This window comes from Catharus ustulatus, chromosome 3 (genome assembly GCF_009819885.2).
Source record: "Catharus ustulatus isolate bCatUst1 chromosome 3, bCatUst1.pri.v2, whole genome shotgun sequence".
Lineage (NCBI taxonomy): Eukaryota > Metazoa > Chordata > Aves > Passeriformes > Turdidae > Catharus > Catharus ustulatus.
Window position 1 is genome coordinate 694365 of NC_046223.1, and position 25811 is coordinate 720175.

The 25811-nt window shown below is 54.2% G+C and overlaps 1 protein-coding gene across 1 annotated transcript; it reads right to left on the reverse strand.

The window, feature by feature from the left end:
• Positions 1-12426: 12426 nt before the first annotated feature.
• Positions 12427-22263, reverse strand: BCL2L11 (BCL2 like 11). The gene is made up of 3 exons (XM_033056554.1): positions 21912-22263; positions 17479-17591; positions 12427-15353 (listed from the first exon to the last, which is right to left on the reverse strand). Exons 1-3 carry the CDS (start codon positions 22261-22263, stop codon positions 15264-15266), a joined length of 555 nt encoding a protein of 184 aa, XP_032912445.1. The 3' UTR covers positions 12427-15263.
• Between the last annotated feature and the right edge of the window lie 3548 nt (positions 22264-25811).

Sequence of the window (25811 nt, forward strand, 5' to 3'; positions counted from 1 at the left end):
AATCCTCAAGGATTTTGCGAAGGGTCAAACGGAGGGAGGAGGGAGTGATTAAAAAAAAAAAAAAGAGTGATTAAAAAAAAAATGAAGAAGAGCAAAAGCAGGAAAATGAGACAAACCTGATTCTTATAAAAAACAAATTTATTGTGCATTAACTGAGGTTTTCCAACTGCCTGAGGTGTCCTGAGGGAGGCAGAGCCCGTGACAAATTCCAACCCTCATCCCTTTTTTTTTTCTTTTTAAGCTGTTGAGAAGCTGCTCTAATTTAATAAAAACCGTTTAATTAATTTTATTTTATTTATATAATGTGCCACACCTAGTCCACAAGCGCCTTTATGTGAATTCAAAGCCGATGGGGAATCAGAGGAGTTTTGTGGGGCAGTCCTGCGTGTTCCTTCCCCTGGGAGGCGGCTGCAGCTCAGGGAAGGAATTCCAAACTGAGGGAAATGGGAAGCGCTGATTTCCCAGAGGGAATGGCACCCGGCTTTCATGGAATCCTGGAATGGTTTGGGTTGGAAAAGACCTTGAAGGGGACACTTCCCTTAAAGCCCCGTTCAACCCTCGGACACTTCCGGGGATAGGGAATGAGATTCCCCACGATTTTTCCAAGGAAATTTTTTTTTTTTTTTTTTTACCTCCTCAAGCCTCTACCCCAGCGCCAGAACGAACCTCCCGGGTTTGGCTCAGTGCGACAAAAGAGCCGAAAATCCAAACGCTGGATTTGGGATGGAAAGCTGGGCAACCTGTAAATCCTCCTGATGGATCCATGGCGCTTTATCCCACATTCCCAGGGTGATGGCAGGGCAAGCTGGAAGCCGAGCCCTGAATCCACCCCACCAACAAACCAAACCGAGGAGCAGCACGGAGCCGAGCATCTCCCTGCCAGGACCACGGGATGCTCCCGCTTTCCGCCGGATGCGGGAAAAGAGCCATTCCCGGCTTTTTTGGGGCAGGGAGGCAAGCGGCTGGGAAGGGCGGGGGTGGGCGAGGGAGGCTCTCCGAGGAGCTCTGGGGCTTCCTGTTTCCTCCGGCGGCTCGAGCAGAATTTGAAAGCAGCGGCTGCCGTGAGCTGGACCAATGATCGGGGCACAGCGCGCCCGCGCCCGTTACGGGATGCCCGGGCTGCGCTTCCCGGCTCCACCGGGAAAAAACGGGAATTGCCACCCGCCCGGCCGGGATCCGCCAGGTAAGGCACTGATCCCTTCGCCTGCTAGCGGGAATTGCGGGGAAAAACCAAACAAACAACAAAAAAAGCCAAGCAGAAAAGCCACCGTGGAAGCAGCGGGATCGCTTTGCGCCCTGGAGCTGGGAGGAATTCAGGGATGCTCCGGGAGCAGCGGGGAGGGAAGCGGAGCTGCAGGACACGGGGATGGGAGGGGTGGGATGTGGAGGGGGGGATGTGGAGGTTCTCCCTCTCCTGCACCCCGGGTAACTCCGTTCCGCATCCCTGGAAGTGTCCCAGGCCAGGCTGGACGGGGCTTGGAGCAGGGGAAGGCGGCCGTGCCCATGGAATGGGAATGGGGTTCATGGAGCATTCCCACCCCAAAATCACTCCCTGATTCCATGATGACGGCACATGCCTGCCCCCAGAGTGCTTAGTCACCTTTTCGGGGTGTTTTGTGCCGCTCGTTCCGTGCTCTCCTTTGGGATTTGGGCTGGAAAAGCGAGTTCCTGGCGCTCCCTCCCTCCCGCCACCCTCCATCCAACACATCCCAAATTGCGTTTCCTTGGGCATTGCTGTGCGTCCCATGGGCTGTCCCAGCGCTCCCTCCTTTCCCTGCCCCGGCTCAGCTTTCTCCCTCGGGATCATAACTCCATTTCCAGCTGGGAATTATCCTACGATCCCTCTTTGCTCGCGGCTGGGGCAGAGCGCGGCTTCTCCAACTCATCCCATCCCATGCCATGGATGCGCTCCCGGTGCATCATTCCCGGGAATGCGCCTGTTCCAGCCCGACCCCATCACTGCTTTCCCCACCGAGTTCACTTTGGGTTTTATTTTTTTATTTCTTTTTTTTTTTTTTTTTTTTTTTTTGGCTGGGGCTCGCAACTTTTCGGCAACAGTGACCTCTGTCGGCCTCGCCACCGTGGCCACCTGCGTGGCTGCGCTGTCACCACTGCCATCCCCACCCGTGGCACCGACGGGAATTTTGGCTTTTTTGGGAGCCATCCCAGCGGTTCCAGCCGTGCGGATCCCACGGGCAAATCCCCGGGAAGCGGCGGCTCCGAACCGGGCTCCGGTGACCCAAAGGTGTCCCCAGGACAAACCGGAGCCGGGAGCAATCCCGGTTTTTTTGGGCAGACCTCCGTGGCTCACGGCAGCCGTGACTGATCCCGGGAGCGCTGGGCACGCTCAGAAATAACAATAAAAATTCCAGGTGAGCTTACGGGAAATAAGGAGTGAGTGGGGGCTGCCAGGTGGGTCCGGGCATCACCTCAGCTCCTCCATCCATACCTGAGCCCGCTCAGGGAGGCTTTCCCTGCTGGAAAACTCCTTCCAGCCCCTCTGGAGCAGCCCTTTGGAGCGGGGAGCGGCAGCTGCAGGTGGCGGCGAATTTTTTGGGAGGGCTGTGGGGCCGTGGCGGCGGCCGGGGAGTGACTCAGAGGCGCTTTGGGGCTCTGTGGTTTTGCTTTCATGGTTTTGCTGTGACTTAGCAACTTGTTTGTTCGCTCTGCGGGAAGGCAGGTGCCGGCATGCCCGGCGGAGCAGCCGGATCCCGCGGGATTCCGGCCATCCCCAGGGATCCTGGGGCGCTGCCTTGCCCAGGTGGATGTGGCTGAACCCCACGGGTGATGCAGGCAGAGGTGAGACACGGTCCTTTGGGATCTGCCGTCCTGCAGCAGCTCCATCCTGCCGGGAATATCCAGCAGGAGCAGCTTCCACCCCTCTCAGAAGGAAAATGGGATTTTTGATGGTGATTCTGGTGTTCCCCAAAGCTCCCAGCTGCTTCTGGAGAGTTGGATTTGGGAGCTGGGCCAGCAGCCTGGCATTTTCCAGGGAGATGCTGATCACTGCCAGGACGTCTTCCTTGTTTATTGCAATTTTGGAAAGGGAAAAAGGTGGAAAGGGAGCAGGCTGAGTGTTTTCCCACCGCAGTGGAAAATACTCCCAGTCCTCGTGTTCCTCCTTCCCATAGGATGCTCGTGGTGTGGTTTCTTCCAGGAAGGGCACTTCCCAGTAGCTGGGAGGAGCTCCAGGGATGTCTGTGGGAAGCACTGGACAAAGAGGAGCATCCAGCTCCTTGGGGTTTTTTTTTGGGGGATAGAATATCCAAGCATTTGGTGCCGCCGTAGCCAGTGTGGTGCTCCAGAATTCCGCAGCTCCTGGGTTTGGAAAACGCTGATTAAAGGTTCCTGGGGCTCCCCCTTCCCTCTGTGTCACCTCCCCGGGGCTCCCCCTTCCCTCTGTGCTCGTGCTCCTGAGTCATCTCCAAACTCCGGCTGGATCCGGGAGCACGGCCCTGCCCCGGGCTGCGTTGTTTTCCCAAAACACGGGAGCTCCAAAGGGCACAGGGTGGAAATGGAGTGGGAAAAACCCCAGCAGGGGGACAGCCACCCCGTGCTGCAGGACAGAGGGAAGAGGTCCCTCGGCTGGCAGGGAAAGGGCTCGGAGTGGGGTGAGCATCTCCAGGGCTGTTCCCTGGGGAATGGGGCCAGTTTCCATCGCTGACATGCAGCCGGAGCCTTTCCCAGGGGATTTGCTGGGAGGTCACGGCTTCTTTTGGGTGGGAATGGGGGGAAAATGGGGATTTCCAGGCTGCAAGAGTGTCCAGGTTCCTGAGAGCTTAGGGATGCATTCCCTGGGTGAAAGAGCCTCCACTCCCACTCTGGAATATCTCATCCCCTTGCCAGCCCCTTCAGCCAGCAATCCCCATGGATTTGGCTCCAGGCCCTGGGAAACGAGACCTTTCCCACCAAGGCTCTTTCTGATGAGAAAAAACTCCCTGATCCTTTCCCCTGGTCCTTGGGGGGAGTGGGAGAGCCCCTGGGCCATGGGAAAATCTCCGTCCCCACATCCTGGCGGGAGGGACGGGGCCATAAAAACCCTCGGCACATCCCACTTGGGATGGGAGCTGCAGAGAGGAGAGGGGAGGCCAGGTAGGATCTGGGATGGATTTGGTCAGGTCTGGGACCTGTGCAGGGATCCCCATGGCAGGGGACCCACGGGTGGCTTCAGGAATTGGGGTGGGCGGAATTTGCTGCGGGAAATTTGCCCCTGTGCCTGGGAAGTAAGACTGAAATCAATGGGATTCCTGCAGTTTTCCCTGGCTGATGGATTTTTATCTGTCCCTTGCTCTGCCTGGGCAATTCGTGCAGCCCAGGGAAGGATGCTGGAGCCAAGGTTTCTGCTGTCACCCCAACATCCCCCTGTCATTCCCATAATACCGAAGTGTTTGTGACATTCCAGCAGAAACTGTGCTGGATGGGGCTGAGGCTTCCCAGGGAAGCTGATCCTGACCCCTTGCTATTAAATGGCTGGAGAAGTGTGGGAAGCACGGGGGTGAATCCCTGTTATCTGTGGGACAAATCCATGGATCATTCCCACCCTGCAGCTCCAAACCCTGGGAGCAAAGGGCCAGCAATCCCAATCTTCTACTTCCAGCATTCCCAGTGCTGCCTCCTCCATAGGTGATTCCGTGTCTCTGGAGCAGGAGAGGTTTTTCAAGCAGCATAAACTAAAAAAAATCCTTTTCCCCCCCTTTTTTCCCCAGGGCATCAGCATGAGCATGGCTGCACTGCTGGGATCAAGACTGGAAAAGGGGATTTTGTCCCTTTCCCCATTATTCCAGTCCCCACTAATGGTGCAGTCAGCACTTTGGGATTTTTCCACCCATTCCCATGAAAACATACCTGGTCCTGGATGCTGCCTGTCTCTGGAGGATGTGGGAAGGAGCCATGGACCTGGTGAGTGCCTCCATGGGATGGATAAAAGGGATAAAAATTGGGAAGGGCGGAGTGGCTTCGGGATGGGCGCCGAGCTGAATCCTGATCCGTGTCCCGGTGCCACCAGTGCTCCCAGCAGCACCAGCTGGGCTCCTGGGCTGGGAACTGGGCTTTGGGGAGCCGAGCAGTTCCTGGAACTGCAGTTTGGTGTCATGGGGGAAGGGTTGGTTGGGTAACGGGGTGGCAGAGGAGGAAGGGAAAACCCCAGGGACAGCGCCGGAGGCTCCGGCCAAAAATGACTCAGCGGTGACTGGGGCTGGTTTTACTGGGGCTGGTTTTACTGGGGCTGGTTTTACTGGGGCTGGTTTTACTGGGGCTGGTTTTACTGGGGAGGCTGGCCTTACTGGGGCTGGTTTTACTGGGGCTGATTTTATTGGGGCTGGTTTTATTGGGGAGGCTGGTGTTGATACTGGCAGTACTGGTGGTGCTGGTAGTGGTGGTGCTGGAACTGGTTTTACTGGTAATACTGGTGCTGAGGTACTGCTGGTACTGGTGTTGATACTGGTATTGGTGCTGGTGTTGATACTGGTATTACTGGTGGTACTGGTGGTGCTGGTGGTGCTTGTGTTGATACTGGTACTGGTGCTGGTGTTGGTATTACTGGTGGTACTGGTGGTGCTGGTGTTGATACTGGTGTTACTGGTGCTTGTCATGGTGGTTCTGGTGTTGGTACTGGTTTTACTGGTGCTGGTACTGGTGGTTCTGGTGGTACTGGTGCTGGTACTGGTGGTTCTGGTGGTGCTGGTACTGGTATTACTGGTGCTGCCTTGCAGGGCTGCAGCCTCTCCCAGCTGCTCCTCTCCCTCTCCCACTTCCCATTCCCCAGCTGCTTTTTCTGCTCTTTTCTCCCACCTGGAATTCCCAGGAATCCCAAGCAGAGATTTTGCCACCCTGGAATTCCCAGGAATCCCACACAGGGATTTTTCCAGACCAGTCTGGTCCCTCTGGAGCCCATCCCATGATCCCAAGGGCATCCAGACCCTGTTTTAGGGATTTGGGGCTTTCCAGATGTTTGGGATTTATTTTCTCTTGGAAACATTTGCCAAATATTTGGGATGGAATCCTGGCATGGAGGTGCCCCTTCCCAAGCTCTCTGAGCTCTTCCACACTTTTCCATGGCATTGGAATCAGGGAGGGGAATTCAAGTCAGGAAAGGTAATTAAAATCCAGCAGGGTAATTAATTAAAATCTACCAGGGCAATTAATTAAAATCCAGCAGCTCCCACCATTCCCACTGCTTTTTATATTTATTTTTATATTTATTTTATATTTATCTTTAAATAAATCCTATATTTAAATATTCATATTAAATTAAATTAATGTAAATATAATTGCATTTATATGTGAATGTATTATAGATATATAAATATTATATATATAAGTAGATTTATATATTACATACAAGGGCATTTATTTCTATTTAAATAAAATTATTAAATACATTCACATATGAAAACTGTATTTTTATTGAATAATATGGTGATTTCTAGGTCAAAATATTTGTTTATTAAATAGAGTTGAATAATAGAAACTTTTCTTTATTAAATTAAATTTAATAGCAGAGTGTGATGGAATGGATAGAAATAATGCAATGTGATAAATATAATGAAAATTATAAAATTCATTGAACTGTAATGATATCCTTAGTGGTATCAATTAAGCCAAATGGAGGGTTAATTTTTTAAAAAAAGGATTATTTTTACAATGGGAAAGGACTGGGAATAAATGGAAGCACACACAGATTTAATGGCTACTGTTGAGAGAATCATGGCAGGTGGGTTTTGTGCTGTTGAATTTTCCAGTTTAATTCCTAGAGGCAAATCCCAGTGTCTCTGAAAGGCCTGTCTGATTTTCCAGCTGGGTTTCTTGATACTGAATTTTTTCCAGCTAAATTCTCAGAGGGAAATTCCCAACCCCTGGGGAAATCCTGGACGATTTTCCAGGTGGGACATTTTTAATCCCACTGGTACCATTTTCCCTGGATAAAACCCATTCCCCTTCAGGTCAGAGTGATCCCCCTCACTGAAAAATTACGGTGGAGCAAAATCAGATCAGCTACAATTTCCTTTGGGAAAAAGGGAGGGAATTAATGGTTTTTCCATCCGGCTGCCCAAGGGATGCTCAGGGGGACAGCCCAGAAATGCTGGGAATTGGACTGGCAGAATATCCCAAAGGGGAATGGACACCAGGATTGCCAAAGTGCCATTCCTGGTGCTGAACTCCCCAGAAATGCTGGTTTGGAGTGGATGGAGATGGGAATTGCTGAGGGATTTGGGGACTCTCAGTGCTCTGCTCTCCCCACTCGAGTCCAAGCCAGCAGATTTGTCTTGGATTCTCCTTCTCTGCCCCCCTCAGCAAATATTCCCAATCTGTTTGAGCCCGGCACGGGGAAGGGGATGAGCCAACCCCCAAATCTATCCTTTATCCCCTCCTTTTGCCCCTTTTTGGCTCAGGTGTGAGAGGGATGACGTGGAGGAGGAGGAGGAGGGGGGGGAGCCTTAGACTCGAGCAGCGGCGAGATGAAAATAGCGAAGTGGAAATTCAGCCCAGCTCGAGATTTGCCACGAAATCGTCCCCAAATCAAAAGATTTCGTGCCTGGCCAGGCCGTCCCAGCCCTGCTCCCTCCTCTGCCCGGGCTGTGGGTGGCTTGGGAAAGGGAGCAGCACCCCAGCAGGGTTTTGAGGGTGCTCTTGGTCATCGTTTCTCGGCACTAAAATAGAGGAAGAATAAGTTTGAAGCGAAGCGTGTTTTGTTTTGTCACAGGAAGTGGAGAGAGCTCCGGGAGAGCCCTGAGACATTGAGCTGAAATTCTGTATTTTAGCCTTTTCCTGGGCAAACCGAGGGCGTGGATCGGTGCCCGGTGGAAATTTGGGGCCATCGGGATGCGGGGAGCAGGGCAGTGGGGTCCCCCCCTTTCCCAATTCTCCCGAGGGAGGAAGTCTGGGGGCTGCAGGGGTTTGGGGGGGAAGGCAGCGTTTCCTGAGGGAACTGCTGGCTGTCATTCCCTGCTCGGGGAGCCTGAAATTGTGGTGTCCGAGGGCTGGGGTGTGGGTGGCCCTGGGGTGCCCCTGCTCCGGGAATCCGTTGGAGATTTTTTCCGGGCTCCTTCGGGCTCGGGCTCCGCCGGCTGCAGCAGCCTCGGGAGAAGGAGCCGGGTTTCACAATGGCTCGGTCCTCCCCCTGCCGTGCAGCCCCTGCTCGGCCCCGTCCTGCCCTGAAAAACCCCGAAATTGGTTTGTCCAAAATCGGCTCCCCTGGCCGGCACCCCCGGCACAAACCTGGCGCAGCTCGGGCGCCGCCGCGCTCAGCCCTGCTGGGGTGACAGCTCCGAGCCCTCCTTGGCAGCCCCAAAACCCCAAAATCTCCCTCGGCTTTAACCCTCTGCTCCCCCAGAACCGCTGCTCCTGCCGGCCAGCATCTCCCCCCACGGCCAGCGTGCCGTGGCCCCGCTGGAATTCCGAGGGCATCGCCCCATTCCCGCTGCCCCCCGCGGTATTAATTTGCTTTTTTTGGTTTCGCTATTAATGCTCGAGGGCTGCGAGGTCGGCGGCGTTGGCTTTCGGTGGTAATTCACAGCCCCACTGATTTAATCCACGCTCGGCTGCCAAAATCAGGGCTCGCCCCGGGGTGCTGGGGGTGCCCCCGGGTGGGAAAACGCCGGGGAATTCTCCTTGGGATCGGGAAAAATCCAGCGGGTCACGCAGGGCTGAGTTTGGCTCCTGCTGCCAGGGAGAGAAGGGATTAATCCCTGCGGAACTCGGCGTGCCTCGGGGTGGGCAGGGGGTGGTTCGGGGTCAGCCAGCAGTGCCCTGGGGCTGGTCCCTGCCCTGGGGACAGGGATTTGGGCAGGGGCTGCTTTTGGGGCGCAATCTGCCCTTTTTCTCGTTGTGCTGTGGTTCCTCTGTGCCTGCTGTACCCTCGCGAAAAGGTTGCAAGCACTTTTGGGAACACGCTGTCTGCCTGAAACATGACAGAATCGGCCACAAATTGCAGATGAGACTGATAACAAAAGCCAACAACAGAAAATAGGTAGAAAAACAACACGGTGGAGGCTGAGACCACTGAAGGGCTTTCTTGTGTTTTTTTTAACTGGTTCTCTCACGATGGAACTGAAAACACATGAAAAGAGAAATGTCTTTTGTTCTCCCACTCGAATTAAGATGCTCCAGCACCAAAGCAGGGTTGAACTCTGTGGCTGGAGCTGCTGCCCAGCCCAGGGACTCGTAAATCAGCGTTTTGGCACCGACGAGGGTGGTTGGATTTGTTTCTGGTGGGGGGGTGTTATGGTATTTTTTTAACCTTAAAAAAAAATGTGCCCTGCAGCACATGGGTAACTCAGCTCATTTTCTCAGCCCAGCCTGCTCTACCTGAACGTCTCTGCTCGAATAAATCAGGCTCCAACTCAGAAATTAGGATGAGGTTTTTGTTTTCGTTCTACTTATTTCATCTTTGTTTTTATAAATAAATACAAATCACTCAAACTGAAACTCGATGGCTTTGGTGATAATCAAAGAGCAGCCCTGGGGAAATTTTTCTTCATTACCGTGTTCTTTCACAGCCTACACTCGGGGTTTCGGGAGGAAAGCTTCTTAACCTTTGCAGCAGCAGCACCCGACAGTTTTTGAAGTCCCGGCACGCTCAGACTCGGGGTTCACATCGCGGAGCTGCCTTGGCATCACCTTTATTTTAGGGCCATGTAGAGAGGAGAAAATCCTCTTACCCCCCCCCCACTTCCCCCCCCCCCTTAAAAAAAAATTAAAATAAAAAAATATATATATGTATTAAAAACCCCCAAGAAAATGTTGGGCTTCCCCCTTGAAGGGCTCGTTGTTTTTTTGGTTCTCTGGGGCAGCTCTGTTCTCTTACCAGCTTTGTACAACATGTTTTAGTATTTGCAGCTCACTTCCTGTATGAGGTTACTTTGTTTATCATAAAACCCCTATTTTTAAACCCATTTCTGCCCAAAACTTGTTTGAATGGCAATGGCAGGCGCTCGTGACTGTCCCCTCTGCCCCCAGCTCATGGGGGACTCTGCTGGCTCCAGGAGGGATGGGTGCTGGAATGTGGGCTCGAGGGCATCCCCTGGCTCTTCCCCCAAATCCCAGGGGGATTATTTGTGTGGAAACCACCGGGATTTCTGAAAATCCCGGCTTCTTCAGCGCGGGGTGCGAGGAGGTGGAGAGGCAGAGCTGCGGCCTCACCATCCTTCCCCTCCTTAGGGAACGGCCACCGTGCCACCTGCCCACCTTCATTCCCATTAATTACCAGCCAGGAGAGCTGTGGGATTGTCAGAAAGCCCCACTGTGTGTAATTGCAGCGAGGTGAGGCGTGGGAGGCCGGGAAGCGCCGGCTCCCCGTGCGTCCTCCCGGGAAAAGGGATGGAGGAGCTGTCACAAACCCAGCCAGGAGAAATCCATCAAACGGGAAGAACGGGCCCCGTGTCCCCAGCAGGGCTGTGCGAGCTCCACAGCACCAGCTTTTGTTGGAGCAGCCGTGTCTCCAGCAGGGATAACCTCTTGTCTGCCTTTCCTTGGGTTGCAGGGCCCCATTTTCCAAAATCCCACAGAAAAGGGGTTTGGGATGCTCACACCCCTTGGTGCAGCCATCCCTGAGCTGGGTTTACACCCCATAAAACCCCGCTAGAGCACCTTTAACATCCCTTTATTGCTTTTAGGGGCCTGCCTGGTATCCAATGCTTCCCATCTCCGTCCGCGCCAGGCGTGACCCCAGGAGAGGTCGAGCATCCAAGGAGCTGCCAGAAAAGGCAGAAAAGCCGCTGGAAAGAGTGAGCTTTGTTGCAATATGAAAATCAAATGCAAAGCTCTGGGGCTATTTTTAGCTGCTTTGGGCTGCACAGGTGTTTGAAAGGTCAGCAGCGAGTCATTGGAAAAAAATAAATATATTTCTTTCTGTGCGTGGGGAGAGCCTGGTGTGGCTCCCGTGGCTCTGGATGGCTGGAATCTCCCGCTCAGCTCGGCTTGCTCGGCATTCCCGAGGCCAGCAGGGCTGTGGGAGTGCAGGAATGTCCCAGGTTTGTGTGTCCCCAGCAGCGCGAGCACAGGGCAGCCATGAGTGTCCAGCTGTGACGGACACGGGGAGCTGCAGCTTTTTCCAGGAATAAAAGCTGGGAGCTTGGTCCTGTTCAAGGAATAACGGCGATTTGTCATCCTTGAAACAGATTTGTGTGGGCGTTTTTAGGAGCTCCTAGAATGTATGGGTGCGGGAAGGGCCTGGTTTGTGCGGAGGAGCCACTGAGGTGGCTTTGGTGGGCCTGGGCCGTGGCCAGCGGGGGCCTCAGTTTGGTGGCCCCATGACCAGCCTGGGCTTGGCCAGGACCACCTTTTCTTGGCTGGGAATACCTTGGATCTGGTCTTGGCCTACTTGAACTGGGTCTTGGCCAGCCTGAACCATGCCCATCTTGGATTTGGCCTAAATGAACTGGGCCTTGGCCTAACCTGAAATGTGCCCATCTTGGATTTGGCCTTGGCCTATGGGAGCACCTTAGACTTGGCCTTGGCCTATCTGAACCGTGCCCATCTCGGATTTAGCCTTGGGTAACACGAACTGGGCCTTGGCCAGCCTGAGCCGTGCCCATCTTGGATTTGGCCATTGCCAGCGTGGGCTGTGGCCAACCTGAGCCTGGCCAAGGCCAAGCTGGGCCAGGAACCCCTTCGAGGTGGCCGTGACCTCCCTGGAGCCGGCCATGGCCGAGCTGGCGCTGGCACCGCAGAGGGCAGATCCCAACAGGGACAGCACTTCCCATTCCATTGTCACCAAGGTCACCGGGCTCAGGCAGGTCACAGGAGCCTGAGTCTCAGCAGGGCCATGGCCCAGGTGTGACAGCTCACCTGGACACATCCACCAGCTCCCAAATTCCAACTGGACAACACAGCCAGCACAGGCTTGGCTGGGCAATTAAACCTTTTTTTTTTTTTGGTGAGTTAAAGAAGCCCCCAAAATAGCACCTGAAACCAATAAACTTCCCTTTCAGGAACTTCTGTAATTTGAAACACACTCAAGAACAAAAAAAAAAAAAAATCCAGAATTTTTTTAGGTTGTTTATCAAGTAGGACCTGGGGGGGGTTGTTTTTAAATCTTTTTCAGGTGGTGGCTGCTGAGGAACAAGTGGAGGGAGAGGAGGGACAAATGGTATGGAGGGCCAAGGCAGAAAGAAGGTGGGATGGGAATTTTCAGATTTAAAACTATAAAATACAAACTACCATAAATAATAAAAGGGAAAAAATAGTGATGTTCCATAACAAATTGAAAACAATGTTAATAAATGCATTAAATAATAAAATAAAAATAAAACAGGACACAAAGCGTGAAATAAACCCCAAAACTTCTTCAATGCAAATATCCTCTTTTCAGGAGAACCTCCATCCCCACAAAAGAGCCAGCAGTCAGGACAAATAGTTGAAAGTTTTTATTAATATAAAACTCATATTAAGAACATAAAAGATTCTTAAAAACAAAACCCCCCAAAAAAAACCACCCCCCCCCCAAAAAAAACCAAGGCTCTTGCGATTATTTACAGCAGTATTGCACAAGTAAAGTGGCAATTACCCTGTCCAAAATTCATCAGTGCAAAACACAAGGAAGGCAGGGAAATTGCAGTCAAAAATGCTACATACGCTGGGTCCTGCGACACGATTTAGTGATTCACGCGATCCCACGGGATTTCTGCTCCAGGAAAACCTGGCTGGAGCAATCCCAGGGGGCTGGAGGAGCCAAATTCCTAATTCCCACTGAATTTCACTAATGCTGAAGTCTTTGATGTGCCTAAATCACTCCTGGGAAGTGGGGACTTAGGCACTTGGAGAAGGAAAAAAAAAAATTAAAATCTTGTTATCCACACCACGATGGCTTTGGAAGGGGATCCAACACTTCTGGCAGGGAGGAAACCAAATCTTCACAGGAACTTAAATAAGCAGGAAATAAATATACAACATTTCTACAAGTTACAGCATTAAACAGTAGAGTGCATTAATTACACAGAAAAAAAAAACCCAAACAAAAAAAGGACCTACAGTATTTACCAATTCAACTCTAAAAAAGTGTAGAAAAAAAACAGGATTTTTTTTTTGTTGTTATTTTTTTCAGATTTTTTTTTAAGTATTTCTAAGCTGTACAAAACTTACAGGAGAGAAAGGAGAGGGAGTACATTGCACACAGATATTTGGCTCAGATGATGAAAATAATATGGTGCTCTACTCTAATAAATATTTGGGTATTTACAGTTTGGTGGGAAAGAGGAGAAGCGAGAAGGGGACCAATCTGGTTTCCAAGGAAAACTCTTCATCCTTTTGGTGCAACACAGAGCACAGGCTTAGACACGACCCAGAGCAGGCAGCCAACATGGCTGAAAGGAGCAGAAATCCCTATTTTATAGCATTCTTCTGTTTTGAGGCTTTTTGGGGGAGCTTTTTCCCACTAAACCTCACAGGAATCCTGCTTTTTGAGGGTTCCTTTTCCTATGATTTTTGGCTGGGGGCTCCTCCTGTGGAGAAGGCCCTGGGAGACTTTGCCAATAGCGTGAATTTATTTATATTTTTTTTTCCATTAAAATGAATCTGCTTTTTGTCTCCATGGGAGGATGGGGTAAAGTGCTCTTTGGTGATTCTTTGGTGTACTCCAAGGGAACACATTCCAGGATGCCAAAGGTTGGGAGATCCCAAAGCACCATTTCATCCACCAGAAATGATGGAACTCAACTGGGAGCAAAAAAAAAAAAAATCTCACTGGGTTCCTCCCACCTCTGTTGCTCAGTTTTATCCGTTTAATTTTAATTTTTCCAGTGGAATTCCATGGGAAATCCCTGGTGGCAGCTACAGTAGGGCTGTCTGGGGCAGCACAGCCACAGGAAGCCAAAGCCAGAGGCAAATCCCAAAGGATGAGGAGCAGGATCTGCCCTGGCCAGGCTCCCTCGTTATCTGAACCAGGGGCTCCAAAATGCCCTTCCCAAAACATTCCCTGCTCCTGCAGCCACTGCTCACCTTGCACTTCCAAGGGAAAAAGGGGAATAAAATTGGCAACCGAGGTGAAAACTCCTGCAGGAGCAGGAGGGGAGGCCCTGCTCCAACAGAGCCGTGCACAGAGGTCCCACTGGGCTCTGTCCATCGTTAATTAACACTAATTATCATCCATGGCACTCAGCAGCTTCTCCCTGCGGGAAGAACCGCTCCAAGGAGGGGCTTGGGATGGGGCTTTCCTTCTCTCCTCTTCCTGTGGTCCCCAGAGCTTTTGGGGAGCACCTGCACCAGCCTGAGGGAAGGGGGACGTTTGTGCATAGATATGGGATGGCTAGAGCAGCCCATCCCAAAAAACATCTGCTGGGAGACAACGGCAACACCTGGAGACAAGGGGACACGGAGCACCTGGGAGGAGACACAGAGCAGTCAGATCCCCTTGGAACGTCCTGGCTGGATCCATGGCGGGCTGGCATCCTCCCATCTGCATCCAGGTGCTCATCCCCGTCCAAAACACGGAGAGGATCCAGGAAAACACAATCTTGGAATCCTCTTTGCACAGCCCTGACTCACAGCAGGTCCTGGAGCTGCTCCCTGCCTCCGGAAGGGTTTTATTGCTGGACTGCTCAGTCCCCCACAGCTGAGAGCAGACACTACAGAAGCGTTTTCACACGTTTTATAGAAAGATTTTCTTGTTTAGAAAAAGGCAACCTGGTGGCTTGGGGTTTGGTTGGTTGGTTGTGATGGTTTGGACCCTGGAGTTGGACAGCGAAGTCTTGAAATTCAGAGTGGATCAAAAATAAAAAATGGAGATATCAAAACCCAAAAAAACAACAAAAATCAGTCAGCAGGAAATAGGCTGATTTGCATGATGCACATGAAGTTGGATTTGGGATAGCATCAGGTATTTACAGGTAAAAGAAGTGCTGATTAAATCCCTCTGCCCTTTTTCCAGCCTTTTTGGGAGGCAAAGGGAGAGGGGAGGAATCCAAGCCTCTGCAAGGCAAACTCCGGTGGCTCTGCCCATCAGGAGGCTCAGGTTTCCCTCTTTCCTGCCGTGGGGCTCATCCCACGGGATTCCAGCAACGATGACAAAACATGATTCCACATTTTCGCTGAGACTCTTTCGGAGGGGGAGAAAAAAAAAATGGAAAAAAAAAAAGGAATAAAAAGAGTGGAGGGAAACACCGAGTAAACAGCACTCTGTGGTGGGAATGGGATGTCCACCCTCATCCTGCCACGAGTCCTGGGGGAGAGGCAGGGTGGGAGCCCCACACCCATCCACGTGTCCGTCCTTCCCGGGCTTTCCCAGCGGGGAATTCAGTCCTGGTGGCTCCTCGGGACGCGCCTGGAGCTCACTGGAGCCTCCAGATGAGGCGGATGATGTAACGCAGCAGGCGCAGGATCACCACCTGGGGGTTTCCCACCTGCTGATCCAAGAACCCCTGGAAGAGAGGGAGGGGGGGAAAAAAAAAAAAAGGAGAGAAAAACCAAGGCATTGACTTTTAATTCCCAGCATCGTGGAGCCCCCCATGCTACGTGGACACCTGGAAAATATTCCAGAGGCACAAAGTGAAGAGTTTCCACTTGGCAGCAGTCAAGGGATGCCCCATCTTCCAGGAAAAGCTGGGACCCACGGGAGCCCTGCTGGGACAAGGAGTGGCTGGATGGCAAAGTGCCCGATTTCCTGGTGTCCCTGTCCCTGGGGGGAGGCCCCACCCTGGGGGAACGTGATGGGGATGGCGCCGGGACCCGTCCGACAGCCCCGACCTGCCCGGCCAGTGCGGCTCTGGCACGGCTGCAGCTCCCCGTTTCCAACCTCGGGCTGGAAGGGCAAAGCCCAGAGGCAGGGCACGGAGCCCTTCCACCCTCCCTTCCACCTTCCCCTCCTGGGAGCAGCCAGGACGCTCCCAGAGGGAAAAGGGACCTTTCTGCCAAGCGCCGCAGGGCTGGTGATTAAAGCACGGCTTCAGTGCTCTGAAACCTGCCGGGCTTTGTGTGCAGGCAGTGAATTTGCCACACGCTGACTGCACCAGGTACAAAGTGTTTTTAGGGTCACGCATGACGTCCCCTGCTCGTGTCACCTGAGCGGGCAGGACGCGTTCTGCTCCTCGCCCCGCGCTGGAATTGCTGGAGCAGCCTGCTGCAAACCTGGGGGATGCTCCCTGCACCCCACCCTGGGAATCACCCCCATTCCCATCGAGCTCACCCCCTTATCCACCCCAGGGCTGCAGGGAGCAGCGTGATGTGCCCAGAGGTTTTCCAGCACCAATGCTGGAAGGACAGTGCTGCTCCTCACAGGGCACTCCAGATTTAGGGCACTGCTCTGGGAGGCAGGGAGGAGATGGGGTGAGGGTGGTCCAGCACTGAGCAGGCTCCCCAGGGAATGCCAGAGTTCAAGGAATATGTGGTGGGGCACAATGCTGGGGCAGTGCAGGGCAGGAGGAGTTTGGACTTGGATGATCCTTGTGGATCCCTTCCAACTCAGGATATTCCATGGCACTCTGCATTTCTTCCAGCTCCTCTGGATCTGCCTGCTGCTACCAGGTGCCTCCAGCTTTCTGGACAGCCTGATCCCTGCCCTTCCTTGGAAAAATATCCTTTCATCCCAAAAAGCATCTTTGCATCACAAGGGATCAGCCTGGATGGGGGAGGTTGGGAGATGCGCATTTTGGATTCTGGATTGGGGATATCAGCTTATTATCATTTTGTTGCAGGTCAGGAATGCCAGGCCATTTGGGAAAAGTGGAGCAGGTGGAGGAAAAGCAGGATCACAGCAAGCCAAGCCTGGGAGCAGTGAGGAAGCTGGGAGCTGAAGAGGATGGATAAGGATCCAGCATTCCATCACCAAGAGCGCTCCTGGCTCCTCTTCCCACAGGGGATGGAGCAGGATCCACAAGCAGGGACACGCAGCTGTCGGGAACACTCGGAGACTCCGAGCTCCTCTTGCTTCACCTTGGGCTGGGCCTGCCTTGGGCTTGGGATTGGGATTTTCTGCGGCATTGCTGCATCAATTTGGGTTGCAACACCCCAAGGTGAGCGAGTTCATGGGCTTATAAAAACTCTTTCAAAACAGTCTTGGCGAGAGAAAGAAGTTCTGGGAACCAGTCTGTTGTTTGCAGCGGTTGGGATCTGGGAGCTGAGCTGGGAATCCCACTGAATGCTTCCCTAAAAGCGCCAGTGCATCCCTCAGAACCTCCAGACTTTCCCTGCCTCTTCCTTTTCTAAAGTTTCCTCATCCCCATCAGGTCCAACCCAACCCAACACCTCTGCCCCAAAACCCTCGTGCAAACCTGGTGCCCTAAATCTTCCAGCCCTGATTTCATGGTTATTTTGGATTGATTTAAAGGTTATTTTGGACTGATTTACAGGGTATTTTTAACTGATTTCAAGGTTATTTTTCATTGATTCGAGGCCGCCGCCGCTGATTTGCCTGGTCCAGGCCCCCCCCCGCCCGCGCAGCCTTTTCTCCGTCTGAGTGAACGAAATGCTCACCGCAGAGAGAGAGTTTCCAGAAATGATTCAGCCCTTCCCTTTGAGAGAAGTGGAAAGTGAAGAGGGGAAAGTTACCCTGCGTGGACCATAGGAGGCATTGAACTCGTCCCCGATGCGCCGCAGCTCCTGCGCGATCCAGATCTCCGGCTGCACCTCCTCGGCCGGGGAGCGGGATTGCCACCGGGAAGCTGTGGGGGAGAAAAGGGAGAGCTGGGAACCCACAGCAAGAACAGCTTGGGTAGAATTCACTGCATAAAGCTCGGTGGTAACCCATCAACCCTCGCCATCTTATTCCTGGTTTTTATTACTGTTGGATCCCGACTCTGTTAAATCCCAGGGGACTCACTGCATGCAATGAACAGGTTTTTATTCCTTGTTATTTCATAAAATAGTACTACTATTCATTGTATTTATTGCAGGCTTTCTGTGGGAGCATCTCCAAGCTTTGGTCCCTCTTAAACAGGGATGAAAGCCAAGATGCCACTCTCCAATTTCCTTCCCTCACCAAACCTCCTCTTCTCCCTTTTTTTCCCTTCAGCAGCAACTCCTTCCCTAACCTTAAAAACCCTCTGCCTGGATAATTTCATCCAATCCTCACGTTTCTTCCCCAAATCATCCTCAAGTGCCCCACAAGGAAAACCAATGGGTTTGTCAGAGGGAGGAGAAAGCCACAGCTGGATTTGTGTGTGGAGAAACCACATTTCCAGCAATCCACAAATCCAAGTGCTGGCTTGAAAGGGGAAAGAAAGAATGGATGTATTTATTATACTCCAGGATACATAATTATTTAGGTCTCCATCTTAAAAAGTTTTTGAACATGTGATAACTCTTTCAAATAGCCAGGAGGGGAAAAAAAAAAAAGGAGACAGGACCATGTATGGTACCAGCACCGCCTTCCTTAAAGTTCAGGACCCGAGCAGGAACTGCAGCCTTAAGGAATATTTTAAAAACCAAAACAAACAACAGTAAACTAAAAAAAAAAACCCAAAATAAAACAAAAAAAAAATATACTGCACAAAACAAAGCAGCGTTTTGGCACGACAGCTTCGGAGGAATCACAAGGGAACGGGAATAGCTTCCAATCTTCCAAATATTCACAGGATTAGTAGGGCAGTTTAAAAAAAAAAAAAATAAAAAGAGAGAGAAATTAAATAAAAGCCTGGCTCCAACCTGACTGGAAAATGCGTTTCCGAGCCAAGGCAGCGCTGCTTGGCCGGAGGACGTGTTTTGTTTTCACGCTGTAGTAGCGCAGGAGCAGCGCCCGCCGCCCGCCCCGAGCGCTTCTCCCGCCGCCGCTGAATGAACCGGGCGCGGCTCTCCCTCCGCCCCGGCCGCTCCGGCAGCCAAACCCCGCTCTGCCGGGGCGGAGCGACCTTCCCAAATCCCACCGCCGCCCTCGCCGGGGCCGGCCCAGCCGGGCAAACAAAAACACGCGGCAGGAAGAGGCGAGGAGCGCCGGGGACGTGAGGAAAACCACGCGAGGGAGCCGCGCTGCTCCCGCTCCATCCTCTGCGCCCTTTCGCCATCCTTCATCCCTCATCCCCCGCTCCATCCTCTCCTCCATCCTCTCCGCCTTTTCCATCCTCCATCGCGCTCCTCTGCGCCCCGCAGGCGCTCGGGCTGGGCTCGGTGGCTGAGAGCGAAATCGGGCTGAGGTTTTCAGAAAGGACTTTCTGCGGCGCTGCCGAGCGGCGGCGGCGAAAGGGGACAGTCATAACTGGTCCCCAAACCTGTCACGGGTGCTTTCGGGGGCGGGGGGACACAGTCATAGCGCGAGCCAGCCACGGTGACACGGCTGGCCCGGGCTCGGGGACAAGCCGGGGCCGCCGGCACCGCCGGGATGCCGCGTCTGGCTCCAGCCCCTGGGATGCTCCAGCCTGGAATTGCTGCGGAAGGGCAAAGAGACCGAGCCCGAATTGCAGCTTCAGCTCCTGGGGTAGGTATGCAAGCCCCGCTGGAAGAGCCGGGAGAGAACAGCGGCGATTCCAAAACAAGAGCATCACAACGTCACCAGCACATTCCCGGCTCAAGGTTTTCCCCTCAAACCCAACTGTTTGCACGTGGAGAATCTCCTTTGAGAGCAACGGGAGGTTTGTGCTGCTTTTCTCCTCGCGGGAATGCACACCAGGATCAAACCAGCACTGGGAAAACCCATTTGCAGAGCACCTGCTCCGGCCACATTCCCAAAATCCGCATGCCAGCAAACAGGCGCCTTCAGCCCGAAAACCCGACGGCAGCAATGGAAACCTCTTCCCACGGAGAGACCCGAAATACCACGCACAGAGTCACCCAACCCCTGCACAAAGGGTGAGTCTGTCATGCCTGACTTCCACTCCCAGCTGGGAATTCCCCATCCCTGCCAACCTCTTCCCCCAAAGGCAGGACCGAGCCTCTTCCTGCGGCACAACCAGACCAACTCACCCTCGCTCCTCTCCTTCCCATCCCCAAAAGCATCTTCCTGGATCCGCCGGGCTGGCACTGCAACCCTTGTTCCCTTTTGCTGCTTTTGCCTCATTTCCCCCCCAACAAACGGCTTTGGAAGCAGCTGGATGCGTGCCCTGGAGTGTCAGAAAGGCAGCGCTGCCAAAGCATCGCTTCCCAAAACCTCCACAGCAACAGCGCTTGGGCTGCCCCCACCTTTACCTGCCCCCACTGACACCTTGGGGGAAGGTTTTGTGAGACGTAAAGAGAGACTTCAGAGGCAGGAGCAGCCTTGGAGCAATTCCCCACTGCCCATGGGAGAGGCTGGGAGCATCCTGCTCGCAGGAAACGCCTGTTTGTTTTAATCAAAATAATAATTACTATTATTGCTTGTGCTTCCGAGAGAAACTCTCCACCTTGCAGCCCCTGCTCGCAGCAGATAAAATCAGTGGGTGAAAGCACAACAAAAATATCCCCTCTGCTTCCTTCCCAAGGGACTGACCCACTTCCATGTGGAAAACTTCACGGCACGCGTCCAGCTGGACACTGCCAAGGCACAGGGATGGAGGAGGTGTGCAGGGCAAAGCCATGGGTATTCCCCAAGGAGAGCTGCAGGCCTGGATGGGGATAAAACAGCTCTGCAGCTCGGTGTTCCCAGCTTAATCTGCCCGGGTGTATCCAGGAATCCCGGTGACACAGCACCGAGGATTTTCCATTTGCTTATAGCTGTTTAGGATGATGCCCCTAGCAACACTCACAGAGCAAAGGATCCAATGAAACAGCTGATGACAGCACAGGAATTTGAAAAAAAAAAAAAAAGAAATCAGGGAAAACTTCAATTTCTTCCTGGAAAAAAGAAACCGAAGCCTCGGCTCTCCAGGCGAGGAATTCCGGGAGCATCCCTGCCCGGCCGTGCCAGGGCGAGGTTGTGAAACTTGAATTAAGCTGTAATTACCGCAGTAATGTCACAAAATCTTTCCTAAGGGCACGCTGCAGCCAGAGCCACAGCCCAGAGCCAGGAGGGAGCAAAAACACCACCAAGCAAAAACGATGGAGTGTAGATCCCAGAAAGCTCGGAGCTGCTGTTTGTTATCCCGCCTGGTGCCCTGGTGGAAGCTAAAAGGGTGGAAGTTCAAAGGTTTCCTCCGATTAAAGGGAATTCATCAGGAGAAGGGAATGCTGGACACGCAGGCAGCTCCCGCGGGCAGGTTCTCCCTGCTGGAGAGGCTTCACCTGGCAAAGCCACGGGTAAAAAACACGTCCCAGGCCGCTTCCCGGCGGGATTTCGGGATGCACGACCCCGGCACCTCCGCGATGAGAGAGCCGGCAGCGCCGCACGAGCCAGGAGCCGCTCGCTTGGCAAAACAGGAGCCCCGAGTAGGAAGCTGGACTCAACAACTCCGTCCCCTCCTCCCCTGGCAGAGACTGACCGAGCCCGGAAAAGAATAAACATCATAGTAATAAAAACCCCGGCGCTGGACGCGCGGGAGTTTCCCCGGCGCTGTGTTTGCTCGGCGGGCCAGCTTCCACAAATCCCAGAGCTCGGGGAGAGCCTCCAGCCTCCAGCTCCCAAAATCCACGGGGCTGGGATGCGGGAGGTGCTGCTGCTGCTGCTGCAGGTGCCTGGCGTGGCTCCCCGCGTTTTCCATCACTCCAAGGGAAGCCCGGGCAAGGAGCAGCAGCAGCGCTGTGCCTGTGCTGGCACGGTGCGCTCACACCTTTGCTCCTCTGCGCCCGCACCTGCACACGAAACCCCACGGGAAATCCGTGTTTTCCACGCTTCGGGGGAAAGCCCGGCCGGGCGAAGGAGGGGAAGGCGAGGAAAGCCCGGCCAGGTGAAGGAGAAGGGTGGGAAAACCTCTCCGGCACTTCCAACCCACCCTTTCCACACCTCCCGCGGCGCTTCGCCTCCACACCTCGCACACATCCCCTACACCCAGCCCCGGGAGAAGCCGCGTTTTCCTGGGCTCTGAGGAAAGCCCCGCCAGGTGAGGAGGGGGAGCGGGGGCAGCCGAGCCCGGCGAGGAGGAGGAGGAGGAGAGGAGGAGGAGGAGGAGGAGGATGGGGAGCCGCGCCCCGGAGCTTACCCATGGCGCTGAGGCAGTGGCTGAGCGCCTGGCAGGGCGGGCTGGGGGTCTGCGTGGCCTTGTCGCAGCCCAGGGCGGGCGCGGGGCTGCGCTCGGCGTCGAACGAGAAGTACCCGCTGGAGGAGCGCGGCAGCAGCGGCGACCTCCGCACGAAGATGAAGAGCGGCGAGCGGGTGGCGAAGGGGCCGGGGCTGGCGGGCGGGCCCCGCGCCGCGGACACCGCGCCGGCCCCGGGCAGGGCGGCGGGAGCGCCGGGGCGCAGCTGCGCGCCCGGGCCCGGCCCCTCGGCCGCCGGCAGCCGCCCGCCCTCGCCGTCGCGTCGCGCCTTCACCTCGGGGGGCTGCTTGGCCATCGGGGCTGCCTGCGGGGAGCGGAGCGCCGTCAGCGGCCGAGCGCGCCGGGGCCGGCCCGGCCCTCACCGCCGCCCCCCTCCGCCCTCATTGTTCTGCCGAGCGCGCCCCCGCCCCGGCCCGCGCCCCCGCGCCGCGCCCCCGGCCCCGCTCACGGTGCTGCCGCCGCTGGAGCGGCCCCGGCCGCGGCTGCGCTCGGGTGTGCGCGGGAGCGGCCCCGGCCCCGCTCCGCCCTGTGTTTACAGACCCAGCACCGCCCCGGCATCGGCCCCAGCCCGGCACCGCCCCCGCCCGGCATCGGCACCGCCCCGGGCCCGGCACCGCCTCCAGCGCCGCCCCGGCAGCGGCCCGAGGCGCAGGGGATTGTCCCGTGGCTGACAAGCGCGGCCCGGGGCTGATAGACACGGCCCAGCCTCACACCCGCACCCTCAGCCCTGTCCCCAGAGCACGGTGTGCCGCTCCCCGTCCCCTTCCCCCGCTGCCCTGACACCGCGCACACACAAAATAAACAGCCCAGCACACCCCGTGCTGTGGGTGCCCCCCTTGCCCACACAGCCACTGCACACAGACCCTGTCCCCCTGTGCTGGCTCCTCACACCCAGGCCTTACACGGGTGGTGGAGTGGGTGAAAATAATCAGGAAGAGACAGCAGGGAAAAATTGGAAGACAGGGACCAGCAGCTGAAAGTCTGGCCATCACTTTTCCACACCAGAAAAGTGAGGGAGAAGCAGGGCTGAAATCAGGCTCTCCTCCTTTCCCAGCCCTCCAGCACAGAGCTCCCCGAGGCCCTGCTTCCCTCACATTCCCCTTGGATGCAGGAGCTTTTCCCCGTGCTGGGGCCTGCAGCACAGCCTGGGCAGCGGGGCAGAGCGAGGGGGACACGCCGGGACACGGGCCCAGCAGATGTTGAGTCTATTTTGTCTTCCTGGCTCCTCTTGGGTTCTGCGTGGGCGGCTCACGTGAGCACAAAGGGGACGGGGAGCAGCCCAGCCTTTCCAACATCCAGCCTTGAGCTCGGGTTTTTGGAGAGCCAGGACGGGCACCGAGTGCATTTTCCCCCCGTGAATCACAGCTCCAGCCTCCTGGAAGAAATCCGTTTCGACGTTGTCCTCGTTCCTCTTGTCGTGAGCCATTGCGGAGGAATTTGCACTGAAGCCGATCGCAAAAGTCCTTAATTTTTGGTGCTGTGGGCATAGAGGGAGAGGGCCTTCCCTCCGTGCCACCACAGCATCACTCAGCTTGGAAAAGACCTCCCAGATCACGGATCCCAGCAGGGAATGGTCCCTGCCGCTGGGAAGGGAGCAGGGAGGAGAGGGGGCCTGGCTGGAGGGAGCAGAGTCCTGACAGTGCCATGAAAACCCCCAGGGAAAACCCACCCTGAGCCCAGCAGGTGCTCACCAAACCCACTGTGACCTGAACAAAGCACCAACGGAAAAAAGCGACACCTTGTTCTCCTTCTCCTCCAACCCTGGTGAGAAATGTTACTTCACTCGTGCTGCCAGATAAAATCAGGTTTGAGCCTCAAGCACGAGGCTGTGTCTGAGCCAGGCTTGGAGCCTGACCTTTACACAGCTCCCAGTTTCAAACACCAACCCAAAATCGAGCCCTGTGTCACCAGCGTGGGGGTGCCTGAGCAGCAAAGGTTGGATGGAGATAAGAACAGGTGTTTTGTTAAATAAATGCATATTTTAGTTAACGAAACCCCCAAACCCTCTCTGGGAGATGTCACTACAGCAGTGCTGAATCAAGTGACAAGAACGGCCCCGTTGTCACCTGAGTGGCCCCTGGGCTGGGCAGGGGGTGGCACTTGGATTCCTGCTGCCACCACTGAATCTGGGACCTGTTACAGCATATTTCAAATTATGAATTGTCCCTGTTGGGACAAGGGACAGTGCTGTGGGTGACCCCAAGGAGGGGGAGCAGGACTGCACCTTACTAATTACTTCAGCAACCTCACACTTTATCCTTGTTACTGCCTTCAAAGCCATAATTAATAATTAATAATAATTAATAATAATAATTAATTGCAGGGAGGTGGCAGCAGAAAGGGCTTGGTGGTGCTGGGGTGGAGGAGCTGAGGGAGAGCCCCAGAGCCCAGGGGGGGCCCAGGCTCGATGGTAGAGGGTAAAAAATGAGTAAACCTGGGTTTTCTGCAGAAGAAGAGGCAGAGGCACCCACCCACACGCCAGGAAATCTCTCCTCTCCGTGTGGGTGGTGGAGGCCCCAAGATGAGTTATCTCTAAAGGGCAACTCTGGGGATACCTCGAGATCTTCAGGGGCGTGGAGCCAGCGAGGAAATATCACCCTGCCAGCTGAGCCCTGGCCTTCATCCTGGCTTTTTGAACAGCCTGCTTTAAATCAACAACAGCAGAGCCTGCACCCCACCTCATCACCCCATTTTTACCCTTCATGGGGTGGGTTTAACCTTTCTCCTCCCTGCTTCCCATGGGATGATGGTGGGACAGGGCAGGAGCAGGTGGCTGGGACAAGGGGCTGTTTTTGAAGGTGTTTAATGTAAAATAACAGCATTTATTAAGGGGCAAAGCTGCAGCTAAAAGCTCCATCGTGCTCCTAATGCTCTGAAAAGTGCTCCTCCACGTATCCCTCTGCATCAGATGAGGAACTAAAAATATATAATTTACAATATAGATCTAAAAACTTGAGCCTGGCAGAGATTTTTGGCCTGGCCAGAGAACAGCTGGCTCTGGCTCAGCTCGTAAAAAAAAATGCAACTAAGGGGAGAAAGGGAACAAAAAAAGGCACCCCCAGCATGAAATGTTTATATTTCCAGCAGCTCCGAGGTTGCTGCAGCTGATCTCCCTCCTGGTGCAGCTCACTCCAGCTGAGTCAGGCACCAGCTGCTCCGGATCAAAGCTCAAGGCTTTTCCACGTGCCAGGGGAAGCTGGCTGCTTCCAAGGGGAATCCCAGAGGTTCTGCCACCAGGGCAGGGAGAGGAGCCCCGGCTGCAGGCAGAACAGCAAACCTGAGGAGGAGCAGCACATCCCAGCCCTTCCTGACCATCCCAGGATGTGCCAGGCTCACCGTGGCTCTCCAGCTGAACCATTTCAGCAGAGCAACAACACCCCTGAAGCAGAAGGAGGGAGAATAGGAAAGGCTGTTGTCTCCCTCCTGTGGGGAGATGCAAAAAAATCAAACTAATGCCCTCTCCTCCCTCGGGGTGGGGTTGTGCTGCTGAAATATTCCTTTTAAAGGAACGCTTTTTTTCCCCAAAATTCTGCCATTACAGGCAAATAAGAGACATTTGTCTTCTGAGCTTCCCCTGAGCTTGGATAATGATGTGGGGGAAGGCCAGAACTGGAGGTGCCAAGGGTGGATTCAGTCCTGTCCAACTTAAATCTGACCTGCACACCTCCATTTCCTCCATCCTAGCAATTCCTAAGGACAAGTAGAGCAGGAAGAGCCCAATCCAAGCACACCCCCTGCCTCTTAAACCAATTAACAACTCAACTCAGCATATTTTCCCCCTCAAAAAGCACAGAAATATGCTGAGGTCAACCCTGAACCCATTTATTACTTAAAACTGAATTA